Genomic DNA, 16632 nt, shown 5'->3' with positions numbered 1-16632 from the left:
TCTGCACTCTTGTGATGTTTCACTGCATGTTATTTATTTTTTTTTTTTTTTTTTCAGAAACATGAGGATGAAAGTGAGGGGTGGCTACACAGACAGGTGAGCATTAACTTCCTCCACCCAGACAGAATTATGAGATGTCAGTGTCTGTCAACGGTAACAGCTTTGAATAGTCGAGGACGTTTGATGTTTTGTCTTATCACATTCCCCACAGTGCTGTGCTTGAGCTGATATTGTTTTTCCTGATTAGTTTTTCATGTCTGTTATTTTTGCCAGAGGAAGGAAGTGGCCATATGAAATGTTTTGCAATATCATGAATAAAGGATCGTACGACTCCTGCAGAAATAAGCCTGAGGGCTCAGACTCACTATTACATATGCGCAGCATTATCATAATAATTCACATTCTAATATATGTTGTTATGGTTTTGATATTTTTGGTGTTGCTTGGAGAAATATGACCGCTCTGTGGTGCGAACACATTGTCTAGTGCTCCCACAGGTCTTATAATTCAGTAATTATTAATCTCTGAAGAGCAACCAAATGATGAAACACTGTCATGGGAGGAGAACCTCACAATGTTGACAGTAATGATGGTGCTAGTGTGGCATAATGATCATTTAGAGTTACATTTCTCAAACAGAATGAAGAGCCGCTGTTCTCTAAAGACGGTCTGAGGTTGTTTTTTACCAGAGCAATCCCACAGGGAGGAAGAGGGAAGTTCTTCCACATCTCCATGTCCATCTCACAGGTACATGCTTCAGCAATTGGGTATTTTTTAATCTTTTTGATAGAAGGCTTTAGTATATATTTTCATATATAAAGGATTCATGGATGGTTCATGAATGGTGAGTTTTGAGCAGTATCTTTATTGCACAATTCCAAAAAACAAAACACTCAGAAACAGGAGAAATAACCAACATAAAGACAAGAAAGGACAAACACTGAACTACTGTAAAACACAGGTCTTAATGAGATCTAGAACTAGACTAGAAATGGTTGAATAGATGATTAATTAATGAGAAACTAATGAGATCATCCTTGGAAACATAAACAGGAAAAATGAACACAGAAACATCAAGATTAAAAGAACATCAAAATTTAGAGTCTTTGAACAGAAATTACCCAGTCAGAGCATACAATGAAAAAAAAAAATATTCAAAATATTGAAACTAATATACTTAGTTTCAAATGTGTTTTTTTTTTCTATCCAGCATTACATTACAATATTTTAGATATAAATTAGGTATAAACCTTAAACAAGGAGCACACAGAAATTAGACCACATACGGCAACATAAGAAGCACATGACTGCAAACACAAGGAGAGAAAAATAGGGAGCAAATGAGGAGAGTAATGAGGGAGACACAGGTGAACCCACTGAAACAATAACGAGGTGGCAAGATGGGAGGGGACAGAAAATAGACAGGAGAAAGCACATGGCACCCAACATTCACAACAGAAGGCATGTGCCTACAACCAGACTCTGGTGGCAATCCTGGGCAAATCAGCTGAAGACTGTGAAATGCTCCTTCTCAATTTGTAAAATGACACACCTTCTTTTAATATGTGTTTAAATATTGTATTGATGAGCATACTGTTCTCTTATTCAAAAAAACTTTGCTCCATTCATTATGAGTGATGTCTGTTTAATATGTTTTCTTCATAAAGCCCAACAGCAGCACAGATACTCTGCAATCCATCACATCAGGAGACTGGGATGTCACGCAGGTTCTTGCATATGATGAGGACAGCCAGTTAATGTGAGCCATCCATTATCAACACAAACTGAACATCAATGATTCATTTCTCATAAAAATTTGACTTTTTTTAAAAAATAATATGAAATCACAGCTGACATACTTTCTTAATTCACATTATTGTCTGCCTTAATCTCAATGTATGTTTGGTGCACATTATCCCAAATAGTTTTGTATTATTATTTATCAAAATGTAATAACTTTCTCCACCTCTGAAATGATTTTCTTTTCGCCTGTGTTATCAAGGTCTATTATTTTTTAACTTCAACACTACAGCCACCAGCTGTTGTTCTCTTAATCTTTCAGTGTCATGGTGTCTGTTGGTAACCAAATAGTTGAAGTAAGCCATTGAGTTAGTATTTTTTCAATAGTGTGTAAGTAAATGTGCTGTTCGATTGTTTGGTTACAAATAGTCTTCAAGTTATCTTCTTGTTTCTTCAACAGAAGAAAGAACATTTATACTTCAAATCTTTAAAGTATATTTAAAAGAAAAGAAAGTTTATGCAGATAATGAAATGTGAATGAAATGAAAGGCCACTTAAATGTACTTAAAGGGACTACGCTTTTATAACTGTTTATTAACACATTTATAGCACATTTACCAGTTGCATATTAAAACAGATGTAAAGAATTTTAATTAGTGCTGTTATTTAATACATATAAAGAATAAATAGGTTACACTTTATCTAAAGGTATCTTTGTTACACATTACATGTACTTACTATTATAATTACAATTAATTATGCATAATTACATGCAAGTAACCCTAAGCCAAACCCTAATCCTAACCCTAACCATTTATTAAGTATTTGTAGTTTATTCTTATTATTCGATGGTCTGTCTGAATACTGGATTCTGATTGGTTGGCAGGTATGCAGTAAAACCGTTTCATGCATAGGTAGTAACAAGTCAGTTTAATCAGCGTTCTATATTAATGCTTGCACAAACACACACACACATCATTTGCATACACACAGAGAGAGAGAGAGATTCAGAGATTGCAGATCACACATAAACTTGTTCTCAACACTTCCCTGTGATTTGTATGAATAAAATAGCCTAGATACTAGATCGCTACATTATATTTCTTAGCAACGAGGTGTATAATCCCTGTTGTTGAAGTAGCCTAATTAATTGTTTGTAGAGAGAGACGTACAGACGCAGCATGCAGGTAACGCACACACAACTGTCATCTCTCTCTCTCTTTCTCTCTCTCGAAAATTCTTTCAATGTGATCTTAATGCAAAAAAATTTCATCTGTGTCTGATTTGAAGTGGGCAGAATGCTAGAGATAATGGGCCATAACTGATGAAAATAATTTTTACCTATTTAAAAGTCATTTCTACTCATTTATTCAAATATTGTGCTGCAAAGAGCAATACTAGTTTTAACTTGCCTATAACTTTGCAAATAACCATGGAATAAGCAGGATAATAAATAGTTTGCCTTGCATTAAAGGATTTTAAAAGCACTTTGCGTTGGGTGGTTCTTTGCCTCCACGTCGTTGTGCATTTAAAATCCTTTAATGCACTCTAAACCATTGATTATCCCTTACTTATTCAGTACTTAAATATATAAATACACTGTAAAAATGACACCTTAAAAGAAAGTGTAACCTTAATTTATTTTAAATGTACTAAATTGCTAATTCATCATCACAAATGTCTAACTTTAATAAAAAAAAATAAAAAAAATAAAGACAAAATTGCTGTTTGCTGTGGAGTCAAGACTTGCAAATATGATTAAAATATGAATATGAGACAAAACTACATAATGTACAGAAGTTTATTATTATCGGTTTCAACACATAAATGTTTTCCCAAATAAAAAGGAAAGCACTTTTAGAGTTCATCCCACTATCTGATGTGAGCATAAGTATTGGGACAGTTGAACTGTCGATGTAAAAAATTAAAAGTTATTATTTAGTTGCAGATCCCTTGTGTGCTATCAGAGCAGTGAGTCTGCAACCCATAGACATCTCCAGACTCTTGGTCTTATGCTTTGAAATGCTTTTCCCAGCCTTTAATGCAGACAATTCCAGCTGTTGATTGTTTTGGGGATTTTCTGCCTTTAGTCTCCTCCTCAGCTGGTGAAATGAATGTTCACTCAGACTTAAATCTGGGTATTGACTTGGGCAATCTAAGACTTTCTTTTAAGACTTTTTTTGTTTTGTTTTTTGATTGTTTTTTTTTTCTGATAAAGGCCTTGACTGAACTGGCAGGGTGTTTTGGGTCATTGTCCTGATGTAATATATAACGCTTTCTGATGAGTCTGGTGGCGTTTTCTTGAATGTTGGTAGCCAAGATGGTTTTGTACCCTTCCAAATTCATCCTGCTACTGTCATCAAACATTAAGTCTTCATTAACATTGAGAGGGCCTGTTCCAGAGACAGCCATGCATGCTCGTCCCATGACACCACCTCCACCGTGCTTTACAGACGAGGCTGTATACTTGGGATCCTTTGCAGTTCCCTTTATTCTCCACACTTTTGCTTTCCCATCACTTAGAAAGAGGTTGATTTTTGTCTCATCTGTCCATAAATCTTTGTTCCAAAACTCTGGTGGCTTTTGCAAACTTTAATCGTGCCTTTCTATTTTTGGTGCTTGTCAGAGGTTTGCATCTTGCGGTGTAGCTTCTGTAATTCTGTGTCAAAGTCTCCAGCAGACAGAAGATTGCTTTAAAGATGTGCCTTTCATCAACTGCTTTTGTTTTTCTCTAATTGACTTAATCTTTTCTTTTAGCAGCCAAACTGCTTGCTTTTCTCTCAAAGTCAACCCCCCTCGTCTTCATCCTGGTTTGTGTGTGTCGTCATCAAATGCAAGAATCAGAATGGAGAAGCAATGAATATAACCGTTACGACACATTCCATGATTTTAATATCTGAAGAATTAATGCACCAGGAAACAGCAAAACACTTAGAAAGACCTGTGAGCCAGCTGTCCCAATACTTATGCTCCCATCAGATAGTGGGATGAACTCTAAAATTGCTGAGTTTCTTAGCTGTGTGTGTGTGTGTGTGTGTGTGTGTGTTAATTTATGGCATACATGCTTAAATAGAAATTACATTAACCAATACTGGTTATGAAATTGCATAAAAAGATATACTTAAGTCCTAAGTGGGTCAAATGCAACTCTTTATTAATTAATGTATAATTATTATATAAATACATTTTCATTTAATTTGAATTAACAGGCACCTTTTGTCTGACACATTCAGTTCTGACTTAAGTGCATTTCTGGAAGCATATAATTTCGGTAATGCATAAACTTATGCTGAAGTGTACTTGTTTTTCACCTTTGTATAGCTATTGTTATATGGAGTATGTTTTGATATTGTATTTTTTGCATGAACAGATATTTCCTCAGCACTGAGGATGACCCCAAAAGAAGACATCTCTACAGGTACATACAGCACATACATATCAATTGTTTGGCTTGTGCTGTCACAGGCTTGTTCTCGCTGACAGTGTTAATGTGTCTGTGGTTGTTCCAGCGCAGACACGGTGGGCACCTTCAACCGCCGCTGTCTGTCCTGTGATTTCACTGACAGCTGCGGGTACGTCAGTGGCTTCTTCTGTCCCAGCATGGACTATTTTCTGCTCATTTGTAAAGGTAGACATCTCTTTCTTTCTATTTTTTTCTTGTTCTTACTACCAATATACTACCAACCAAGAAATACTTGCATTAAGTCTTGGTTTGGCTGTAAAGCTGAGAATTAAAATGAGTCTCTGAACTCACCATAACCCTGACACATTTTCAATAAACGCTTGTGGGTTGACACCGCAGTGAATGTCGATTTAGAACCCATGAACCTTTACTTTTATATTGTCTCCTGACAAGCTTTATGTGCTTGATGAGTTTAGTGTTACGCTAGAAGAATAGAAAACGGGATGGAGACAGTGCAAGCAGACGCATTATCAAAGAGCATGTTGTTATTGCTCAACAGTGAAGTTTTGATTCTGCAAAGTGCATTGATTATTTGGCTTGTATCTACAGCAGCTGATGTGTTCTGAAGGCTTTAATGCTTGTATTCACTGAACCGTTGTGACAGAGCTGTGGAGAAATGACTGTTGTGTTTATGATCAGTGCTGATGTGCCACTCGTTAACGTTTCACAGCAGATGCTCATTAACTAATGCTTTTAAGCACCTTTTTCAGTTAAGCGGTTGTTTATTAAATCAACTTTAGAGAACGTGACATGTAATGCTGAAACATAAACAATGACTTAACATAATCACATACCTTTATTTATACTATGGTTATTAGCATTGGATAAAAGAATCTGCTAAAATGCATAAATGTGGTTCTATAAATTGTTGTTTGTATGTTTTTTTAGTTCGTTTCGAATAGTTTGGATTTGACATAAATAGCTATAACATTATTTTCTGAATCATCATATCTCAAACACTATGAGAGACTGTGTGATGATCCAAACAAGATTATTAACAAGAAAATGTGGGATGGCAGGCAGAAATTGAAAGACAGATTGTTAAGTAATTGCACAACTTTCTGTAAGAAGAATGTTGATTTGAAGTATCATGTAGCACAAATGATGCAGGCTGTGTTACATACAGAAGTGTAAAGGTTCTTTCATTTTTACAGTTGTTTAGCAAATTTCAGGCCATCCAAGATGTAAAGTAGGTGGCTTTTTTTCTTCAATGGAACACTAAAGACATGGTCCTTGGTGATTCGTTAACTGCAAGTCTGTTTCTACTGTCACTTTGAGAGCCAAAAACATATATAGGCAACACAACATTAATACCCTTGCCTTCTGAAAATATATTGACATCTTATGAAGCAAAATGATAAGTCTGTGTATGATTTTGTTCCTCCTGACTCACATGAAGGCTGTTTGCCTGAGGTTGTGCATTACAGGTAAAGTTTAGTTTCTTGCACAGACTGATAATTTCGCTTCATAAGCCCTCAATATATCGTACATTTCACAGTATTAATGTTGTGTTGCCAGTGAATGTATCTTTTTTGACTCTCAAAGTGACAGCCGTGGTCTTTTATGAATCACCAAGGACCATCAAAAGCTAAAATTAAATAACAGTAGTGTTCTTTTTTGCGGCTTGTTTTAATTTTAGTTTTAGTCTAGTCTTTGTGTGGAGCTGTCATTTTAGTTTTTATTAGTTTTAGTCACATTCATACAGTTTTTAGTCTAGTCAAGTTTCAGTCAACTGAAAGTCTGAGCATTTTAGTCTTATTTGAGTCAGAGTTATCCATTAATATTTTAGTCTAGTTTTAGTCTTTAAAAACTTTTAAAGTTTTAAACTTTTTTTTTTTGGCATCTTCTAAATAATGCCGCGAGTGTGGCTTGAGGAAGTGAGAAGTACTTATTGACGAACAAAAATAACATCCATTTGTAAAGCATTTGTTCAAACTATGAAAACAAATGAATGTCCTGTGTCATTAAATATTGATTATTATGTTATTGTCAGGTCCTGATGTTCCGTATGTGACTGTTTACAGCACCCATGACAGACAGAGTGAGTATCCAGCTTTCTTCCTCTCTACAGTATATTGTGTTTGTTCGTGTTTGAGTTCTTGATGATCCGCTGGGGCTTACTCCTGTCATTTGACTGCCCACCACTGAGCAGCATGCACACACACACACACACACTCACAGACAAACTCACACACACTTTCAGTTTTACATCAACAACACCCCCCCCCCCCCCAGCCCCTTGACTGACTAGCTATGTGTATGCATGACTAAATAAATGCTGCCTTGATGAGCATAAGAGACTTATCCAAAAGCATTTTTAGGAAATCTGACTGAATCCAAAATTTTATTTTGCGACTTAGTAACCTCAATCTCATCTGTGATATTACCCCATTACCGTGAGAAGGTGAGATCTATAGGGAACAATCAAAGCGATGCAAATATGTGCACGTGTTTGTTCGTTCATTTGACTGGAAGTGTTGCTGCACACTGATCAATAAAAAGACACCAAAGGTGCGAGAATGATTCAAAAGGATAAGGAGCAGTCTGCTCTGCTCTCTATAGCTCTCAGGAATGCCATACAATGATCGTCCTGCACAAGTGCAAACAGCCAAAACCTGGATATTTTTGACAGTATTAAAATCCTGTCCAGGATGTGTCACATATGAACGGCACATATGGCCACCCTACTTTATATGTGTTTTTATCATATCCTATATTTGTGGTGCATTCAAAAGTGAAAAGGAAGATTTCAAAGTATAGGGAACTGCTCGAAAAGGTGTCCCACAAGGCCTCAATTTATTTTCAGAGAGAAGGTCAAGCAGAACAAGAGGGTGCATTTCTGCGAAACTGCCAGAATATAGAGCGAGCACATGGTGCAGAGAACCCTGCCCCGGGCAACTGCCTCCATCGCCTACTCCTCAGAGCTGTTTAATTATCACAATACATTCATTTTATACAGTAATAGAGTCATATTTCATTGCTGGGTCATTTCTACAGTTTAGTGGATTTGTACTCCATGAAGCAATACTGCATTTTTTACATAAAATTTTAATTAGCTTTCATGCCACATGAATTTCCATGCATACAGTAGGCGTTGGCACAAATTGATTAGTACCTGAGAAAATGATTAGTTCCTAAGAATAATTTGTACAGACAAATTCCCATTAAGTATCCCACTAATGTTTTCTCAACTTCACATTGAAATAAAGGTTATTTATATATAAAGTATATATATAAATTAGCAGTTTTGAGTGTTAGTGTATAAATGTTTTTGATATAAAATACAATTTATTGTTATATTAAATAAAGTAAAACCATTTTATAACTTTGTCCTCCCTATTACATTAGTGCTACTTGCCATTAAATAAAATATTAAGCTTATGCCCTAAATTGCATGACTTGATTGGAGGGGGGGGGGGTGCTTTTATATAGAAAACGTTGTATACATTTTTGCCATTCATCTACACAGCAGCAGAAAACAGGTTTCACAGTGCAAGTGTGTTATTGTCTTTATTGCCGTTATTGTCTAACAAAATGTGAAAATGGTAATATCATGGACATGTGTATTATATAGTGTTCTCTTTTTTCTTTTCTTTTTTTTTTTTGGCCTGGCGTGCATTATATGGTGTTTGTAATCATTTTAACAGATCAGTGTGAATGTGGACTTTTCAAGTGGACCTTCAAATGTCCACCCTGTTACACATTGCAAAGTAAAAATGTAATTTAACAGAATAAATGTCCAAGACCACATGCTAAATATTTGGTCAGGATTGAGTTATAATATCCTGAGCTTGACCAGTGTGTTTTTTTTTTTTTTTTAATGATGACAAGCCGAAATGGAATAGCAGTAACCTATTTTTAAAATGTTAGGAGTAGAAAGTACAGATAATTGCAATATAAATGTAAGGAGTAGAAGTAAAAAGTAAAAAAAAATAATTACTCCAGTAAAGTATAGATACCCAAAATGTCGACTTAAGTAAGGTAACAAAGTATTTGTACTTCATTACTTGACACCTCTGCTGGTGAGTGGATTCTAACTTAAACACCAGTTGCATTTCATGAAATCAACAGATATGCCTGTGACTGGCTACACTCTTAAACGCTGCAAAAATACATTGTAAATAGAAACCTATGTGAAAATAAAAATATAAAAAGCATTAATTACATGCTTGTGATGATAGGAAACAGGACTGCATCTTTAGTGCACTGACGTTTTTAGGGAAAAATGCAGCAAATTGTGTTAACTGGTGATTTTGCATGTGGTTTGTTTTGTTGCATGTGTCTAGCATATTCAGAAACCAGGCAGATGTAATGTAAACAGCATTAAAAACTTGATTTTCACCACATGGGGGTCTTTAAATTTAACATTTTGCTGGGTATTATAACATCCTTGGTTGTCACTCACATTAATAACCAAACTGCTTTGAATTGAGCACTGAAATGAAGAGTGACAAGTTTAGGAAGATGCTCTAATTACCAGCCTCCACGTTACACACAGTCACACACACACACACACACTCTCGCATACTTGTCTCGTTGCATTATATACCCACAGCATGTCAACTGATGATTAGAGCTGCTTCCAGGCCTACCATAGACCGCGTGTGACTGAATAGACCTACACATGGCTGCTAGCAAAGTGAGAGCACTTACAGATGATTGGATTAGTGCCAGACATGCCATGACTTCCATAGAAATCTGACCTCTCTGTGTTAGAGGCTGGTAATTGTGTTAGTATGTTTATAATATCCTTTAAGCCCAATGATATCACAACGAGAGAGTGATTTAGTGCGACGGTCATCACAGAAGTCACATCAGTATGTGTGTGTGCAGAATGTTTATCAAGTATCTGTTTACAATTTAATCTAGAGTTCTTAGCCTGTCATTTTTAGATTTTTTCCCATCCATCCCCTTCTCTGCCAGGTCCATTAAGTAAATGCAAAATGTGCCACCAAGGTCAAATTCAGATGACATACGCGACGCTCATACAGATCCTGCTCTATATTGACATAAGAATCGTTGCTGTTTTTCAAATGTGCGGCTGTGTCAATTGCAATGGCGCATTGGGAGCAGCTGTGCTTTGTGAGGCTTGAGTCTGAGCAGGCACTGATAAGCCTGTCTTAAAACGAAACCCTCAACCGCAATGTGCTCTTAATTGTTACATGCACTTCCAAGACTCTATCACTGCTGCTCAGAATGGAAGGTCTCCGTGTTTACAGCAGCAGACGTGATATCTGCTCTATTTAGTCGCTCTCTATCAGGAAAGCCAGCTGCTCATTGGTCTCTCACAACCTCTGAACATCTACAGCTGTAATTCCTGCAACTGTTTCTCATTTATGTCCCAGAGCAATTAGCTACTCATTGGGAAGGTATTGTGAGTTTTTGCAGATGCTTAGTTTGAGATAAACAATGAATTTTGCATTGACTTGGTTAATAGCTTGGGAATAGCTCCCAAAAATAACATTTGTGTCATGATTTAGTCAATAATTCAATAATTATTCACCCTCATTACACATCTTTCTAAGTTTCGTTTTAACCTTAGATATCCCACTTCAAAAAATAAATAAAAATGTCATATTTCATATTAAATACAAGATAAGCTCAATTGACAGTATTTGTGGCTTGCATCCCTTTTCCTTAAAATAAATGATTGAAAACTTAACATGAAGCTTATAATTTTATGAAAGCATTTACATTGATTCTTCTGTTAAAAACATCAGCTGTAAATTTGTTCTTGTCATTTACATCCATTTTAAGATTTCTAGGCGAAATGTCATGGCAACATATTTAAAAAAATATTAGACTCAATAAAAGTTTAGCACGTGCAAGGACAATTAAGCTGCTCACAATGGAAGGAAATGAGTATCAAATGTAGAGTCTTTGAACAAAACTAGTCATAACATTGCTGTTGTAAAAGTGAGTATTTCATATAAATTGGCCCTGTTTACTACCATTGTAAGTTACGTCACTGTAAAACAGATTATTGAAGTGCACAAGTGCTGCAAATACTGTATACAGGCACAGGTCATAAAAAGTGATTCCAAATGTTGGTGCAATGTTTAAAAGAGACTTGAGAGCTATGATGGAGAGCAAACATTTGGAGTGAGAGCAACATGACCATTAAATTAAACAACTTTTATTTGTGACTTGGAACTTTTAATTTTCGGGGTAAACTGTTGCTTTGAGGAAGGGCTTTTAATCACACAATGATTGGTTTCTTTCTTTCTGCAGAGGTGCATGACATCGAATTGAATCTGAACTTGAGGAGAATGGTGAACTCGATGCAGATGCCGAAAGTGGACTACAGAGAGATAAGCATAGAGGATTACAGTATGTTATCTAAATTGTGTTCAAATGTTGGTGTTTAAGAAGGATATTAATATAATAGAGTTGCAGATGAATGTCTTTGATTGTCATACACAGGCCTCAGCATGCAGATACTGAAACCTGCAGGCTTCATAGACACCTTACACTACCCACTTCTGCTTCTTGTGTGAGTACACCTGCAACATTTTCTTACAGCCCCTATGCTTTTCTACACAACAACACATACAACCACAAACAAACCTTTTTAGGCAAAAATATGTCAGTGTTCCAAATATCTTCTCTAAACTCCATCAAGAATCACCATCTGGGTTGGATCACTCATTAAAAAAATATAAATCTACACTTCTCTTGCATGCTATTATTTCTCAGAGTTCTACTTATAATGTTAGTCAAAGTTTCTAACTTTGTTGTTCATTTACTCTATTTTCCACTCTTTCTCATATTTATTTGCTACTGAAAGATTTATATAAATAAATTAATCTTGCATGATAGCCAATATATACACCAGTATTTTGGCTACTCTTAGAATAGAACTGTGCCCGATTGATAAAATAAGATTAGTCCTTTTTTTGTAAATATTAATTAAATTAATGTAATATATATAAAACAATTCAATTTAAAATGTTTAAATTTACTTTTTAAGAAAACAATTAACAAATAATATATATATATATATATATATATATATATATATATATATATATATATATATATATATATATATATATATATATATATATATATATATATATGTGTGTGTGGGTGTGGGTGTGGGTGTGGGTGTGTGTGTTAATTTATCTGAATGTATATTTATATGTTTATGTTAATTTATCTGAATAGACCAATAAAACCCATAATTCCATGCCAAACTGCTGAACACCAAATATGTGGCATTAATATTTAAAAAGGGGCAGTCAGATGTTATCATGCTGATTGTTGAGACAACTTCTAGTCATTTTACAATTAAGTTTGAATAAATGGTCCAGGGAGGAAGCTTTGAATCATGAACTTTAGAGTTTGCCTGTAGAACATTGAGCTATATTATATCAAAGAGCAAATCCTGTTTTCCATGATATAAGCCCTTTAGAGCGTGTGCTGCAGGTCATCTTATTAACACACAAGCAGCAGTTCCTTTTCTGCTCTCTGTTCCTGCGCTGCACTTCAGGTCTCATCAAGAGTAAGAGTGTAACTCTGAAATGGACTTTAGTCAGTGCTATTAATCTTGTCTCTTCTGCTGTACACTCTCCACCACTGTAATTACAGCACAAATGAGTTCACCTGCAGCCCGCCTTCAATTAACCCACTGCACCCATCATACACACCGCAGCAGACAATCACCTGTGGTCTCTATAGAGCTGCCAGCACAGTGAATCTATATTGTGTGTTAGGAATATAGGCTGGCAGCTGTCTCAAAACAAAGTGAGCTGCATACCGACCTCTGTAAAAAAGAAGTACACTTTTGCATACTATATTGCATACTTAAAATAGTACTATTGTTATTTATAAATGATATGCATTCTAAATGCTTCAAAGGAATATATAATTTAATATAGTATAAAAGAATAAGTGTGAAATGAATACTTTATGAATTAAAAATGTAAAGAAATAGTTCACCAAAAAATTTAAATTAGCTAACAGTTAACTCAAAGTCAGGCTATTTGGGATGTAGATAAGTTTGTTTCTTCATCAGAACAGATATTAGCATTACATCACTTGCTCACCAATGGTTCCTCTGCAGTGAATGGGTGCCGTCAGAATGAGAGTCACCAAAACATCACAATAATCCACGAGTAACCCACACAGCTGTTTTCTGTTCAGTTAATATCTTGGGAAGTGAAAAGCTTGTGTTTGTAAAAGTTTTATTTTATTGTTTTACTTCAAACCATTGTTTTTGGCTTAAAAGTGCTGTATGTAAGTTTTTGACTCCACTAAAGCATAAAAATAACAATATGTTCGAAGATATTTAAGAAACATGCTAGGTTAAAATTGTTTATCTGAAAAACAATGCTACAGTCAGTAATTTCTTTTGAAAATGTGTGTTCGGGGCCAGAATGTTGGTCAATGTTGGTTATTTCATTTCATTAATCGTCAAGCGTGCTTGGGTGGAAAATAACCCCTCTCTAGTATTTTTAATTTGGACTGAAATACCTTTTGACCAATTAACCCAGAATGTTTCACCAGAGAAAGTGTTATTATGGGTTATGGATTTGTATTTTGATTAGTTAACACACCTTAATGACAGATATGATTATTACAAACACAGCTTTTCACTTAACAAGACTTTAATGTACACTACAAATAATAAATCTTTCACAAGAGTAGACAGCACTTTTGGACATTACAGCCACATTAAATTCAGCTAGTCTGACTTGGCACATGATATCTAAGAGAATGGGGCTATCATTGCCACAAATGTTCTATAAGAAAGCAGCTTACTGCTTGCTTTCTAAAGACAACTCTCTCTCATACTCTTTCTCTCAGAGATGGGACTCCAGGCAGTCAGTCAGTCTCAGAGCAGTTCCAGATTGACTGGGCGTCAGTGCTGGTCAGCAGTTTTGGGGTGATTGCAGTGCGCTTTGACGGTCGTGGAAGTGGCTTCCAGGGGACTAACTTACTCCATAAGGTTCAGCGCAGGCTGGGAATGTTCGAGGAGAAAGACCAGCTGGATGCCCTCAGGTAGTCGAGGAGCCATCTGCGTCCAACACACAGTGAACATCCATCAGTGCCAACACAGCTGCACGCGCAGACACACATGTGCTGCATCTCCTTAACCGCATGGCAGATTTAGATACAACTGACTTCAATGAAACGCAGTGATATGACCAACACTGATTATTCTGCATGTTCCAGACCATTTAACATTTTGTCTTTGTATTTTGCAGTATTTTGATACAGGAGCCATATATTGACAAGACTAGAATCGGCGCTTTTGGCCAGGTGAATACTTGTGGTATTTTACTGTTATTACTTGTCAAGACAAGATAGCTTGTTATTTATATACAAGATGTTTCTTTGCCCCTCTCATATTTACAGGAGCACAGAAAGTGCATTAAAGACCTGTTCCAAATCTATCTAAATTGCATCGTAACTGAAATAGAACTTATATCTTTAAACGGTATGCACAAAAAAGAACGCTTCGGAAATGCTGTAAAATAACGCTACTCTGCTACAGTCAGTGTGACCCATCCAACAGCATTTCTGATGATGAGAGAGTATGTATTTTGGCACGTGAGTTAAACTCTTCCTCTCTTGCTAACTTCAGTCCTGAAGGAGAGCAGAACAAATTGGTTTCATGCAGTAAGAAGAACTTAATTGAGACCATCTACATTTCTGGCTACATGTTCGTTTTTGCCCATGCCTATTTTTTTTTCCTCGAAAGATTTTTCAAAGGATTAATGAATGCATGTTCAAAGGCTGAATGAGCACAGAGCGTATCAGAAACTTCTGTAACTAGTAATGAGAGTTGTGCTCTCTCAGAGGTCTTGAGTTGGGTATTTTGTGTTTCAGGTGTATGGAGGTTATGTCACCAGTCTTCTGCTCAGCTCCGAGGACTCCGTACTCAAATGTGCTGCAGTGCTCTCACCCATCACAGACTTTGCACTATATGGTAGGGTTTGTGTGTGTGTTTCTCTCATTAAGACACATGGAGGGTCACTGTCCTGTAGTATGCCTACAATGGACCTTTTACTCTCCCATGAGAGGATTTATGAATGGCAGTGACTCGATGCAACTATCATTGGTAGATCATGTGACAATAACAGAATGGCAAATATGATGCATTCAGATTATATTCATATTACAAACATTCATACTATGTAATGTACTCTTTTTGCGGTTGTGAAGTAATTTGTTTTATGTGATTTGACATGTCTTGTGAACTGTTTTAACCAAAATGCCACCTAAATGAACAAAAATGCCTCACAAATTCAAGATAAAGAGGCAAAAATTGGCTCTGCACAATTAAACTAAATCTGTTATGGCTGGCGTGATTAAAAATAAAATGAAAATTAATGAAAAGTGTCAATTCAATGGAACAATGGAATTACGGAATCTGCATACCGTATTTTTCGGACTATAAGTCGCACCTGAGTATAGGTCGCATCAGTCCAAAAATACGTCATGATGAGGAAAAAAAACATATATAAGTTGCACTGGACTGTAAGCCGCATTTATTTAGAGTCAAGAACCAAGAGAAAACATTACCGTCTCCAGCCGCGAGAGGGCGCTATATGTCTTCAGTGTAGACTACAGGAGCACTGAGCAGCATAGAGCGCCCTCTCATGGCTGGATAAGGTAATGTTTTCTATTGGTTCATTTCTCTTGGTTCATGTCAAATTAATTTTGATAAATAAGTCCCACCTGACTATAAGTCGCAGGACCAGCCAAAATGTGAACAAAAGTGTGACTTATAGTCCGGAAAATACGGTACGTTGAATCAGATTGCTTTTTTGTTGTTGTTGTTGTTGTTGTTTTGCAGCAGCAGCATTGAGCTTTATAACCATTCAAACACGTTTCTGTTGATATGGCTAATCACAGGCGTTAAGATTAGTCAGCATGTTTTGCTTGCGTGCTCACTGACGGAATTCTCTCTGCACACTTGTGAATTCTCTAATCATAAACAACAAATTGCAGATACAATGTATATTAAGAGATTCATTTCGCAGCTGCAGTGATTACTACAAAAGTTTTGCATAACTTAATTCCATAGACTGACAAGTTTGTTAATAATATAATGTGACATTTCCCCACAAACAATTTGTGTTTCATTTGTGTTCTATAAATCAACATTAATAATCATCAATAAGCAATAATTGACCATTATTTTTGTCATGATATTGCGGCTATACTCACCTGTTATTTATTTATTGTTTATTGCAATTACAATTAGGCTAAAACAGGTTGTTGTTATTGGTAAGAGTTTAAAGTATTTTGATTGATTGAAGAAATTGGCAGAATTTATGCATTTGACATTCACCCAATAAGGTCAATCTAAAAAATGCCCTTACAAATGTAAAAAAATTATAATAATAATGACTCTTTAAAACAATTCCTAGTTGAAATGTTGGAAATAAATACAAGAGTTTACATCACAGGACATAATA

The 16632-nt window shown here is 35.8% G+C and overlaps 1 protein-coding gene across 5 annotated transcripts in view; it reads left to right on the top strand.

Annotated features, from left to right (window-relative positions):
• The window catches only part of dpp6a (dipeptidyl-peptidase 6a), a 352070-nt gene that overhangs the window by 328920 nt on the left and 6518 nt on the right, over positions 1-16632 (top strand). For all 5 annotated transcript variants that reach the window (XM_052596001.1, XM_052595999.1, XM_052596003.1 and 2 more), the window contains 11 exons: positions 58-96; positions 640-747; positions 1668-1759; positions 5111-5158; positions 5250-5368; positions 7197-7244; positions 11435-11533; positions 11627-11696; positions 14012-14206; positions 14413-14467; positions 15038-15137. In XM_052596001.1, coding sequence (XP_052451961.1) covers positions 58-96; positions 640-747; positions 1668-1759; positions 5111-5158; positions 5250-5368; positions 7197-7244; positions 11435-11533; positions 11627-11696; positions 14012-14206; positions 14413-14467; positions 15038-15137 — 973 coding nt within the window. The remainder of the gene's footprint in view (positions 1-57; positions 97-639; positions 748-1667; positions 1760-5110; positions 5159-5249; positions 5369-7196; positions 7245-11434; positions 11534-11626; positions 11697-14011; positions 14207-14412; positions 14468-15037; positions 15138-16632) is intronic.

This window comes from Carassius gibelio, chromosome B24 (genome assembly GCF_023724105.1).
Source record: "Carassius gibelio isolate Cgi1373 ecotype wild population from Czech Republic chromosome B24, carGib1.2-hapl.c, whole genome shotgun sequence".
In the NCBI taxonomy this organism is placed as follows: Eukaryota; Metazoa; Chordata; class Actinopteri; order Cypriniformes; family Cyprinidae; genus Carassius; species Carassius gibelio.
The sequence above is the reverse complement of the archived record's forward strand: the minus strand, read 5'-3'. Positions and strand labels throughout refer to the sequence as shown.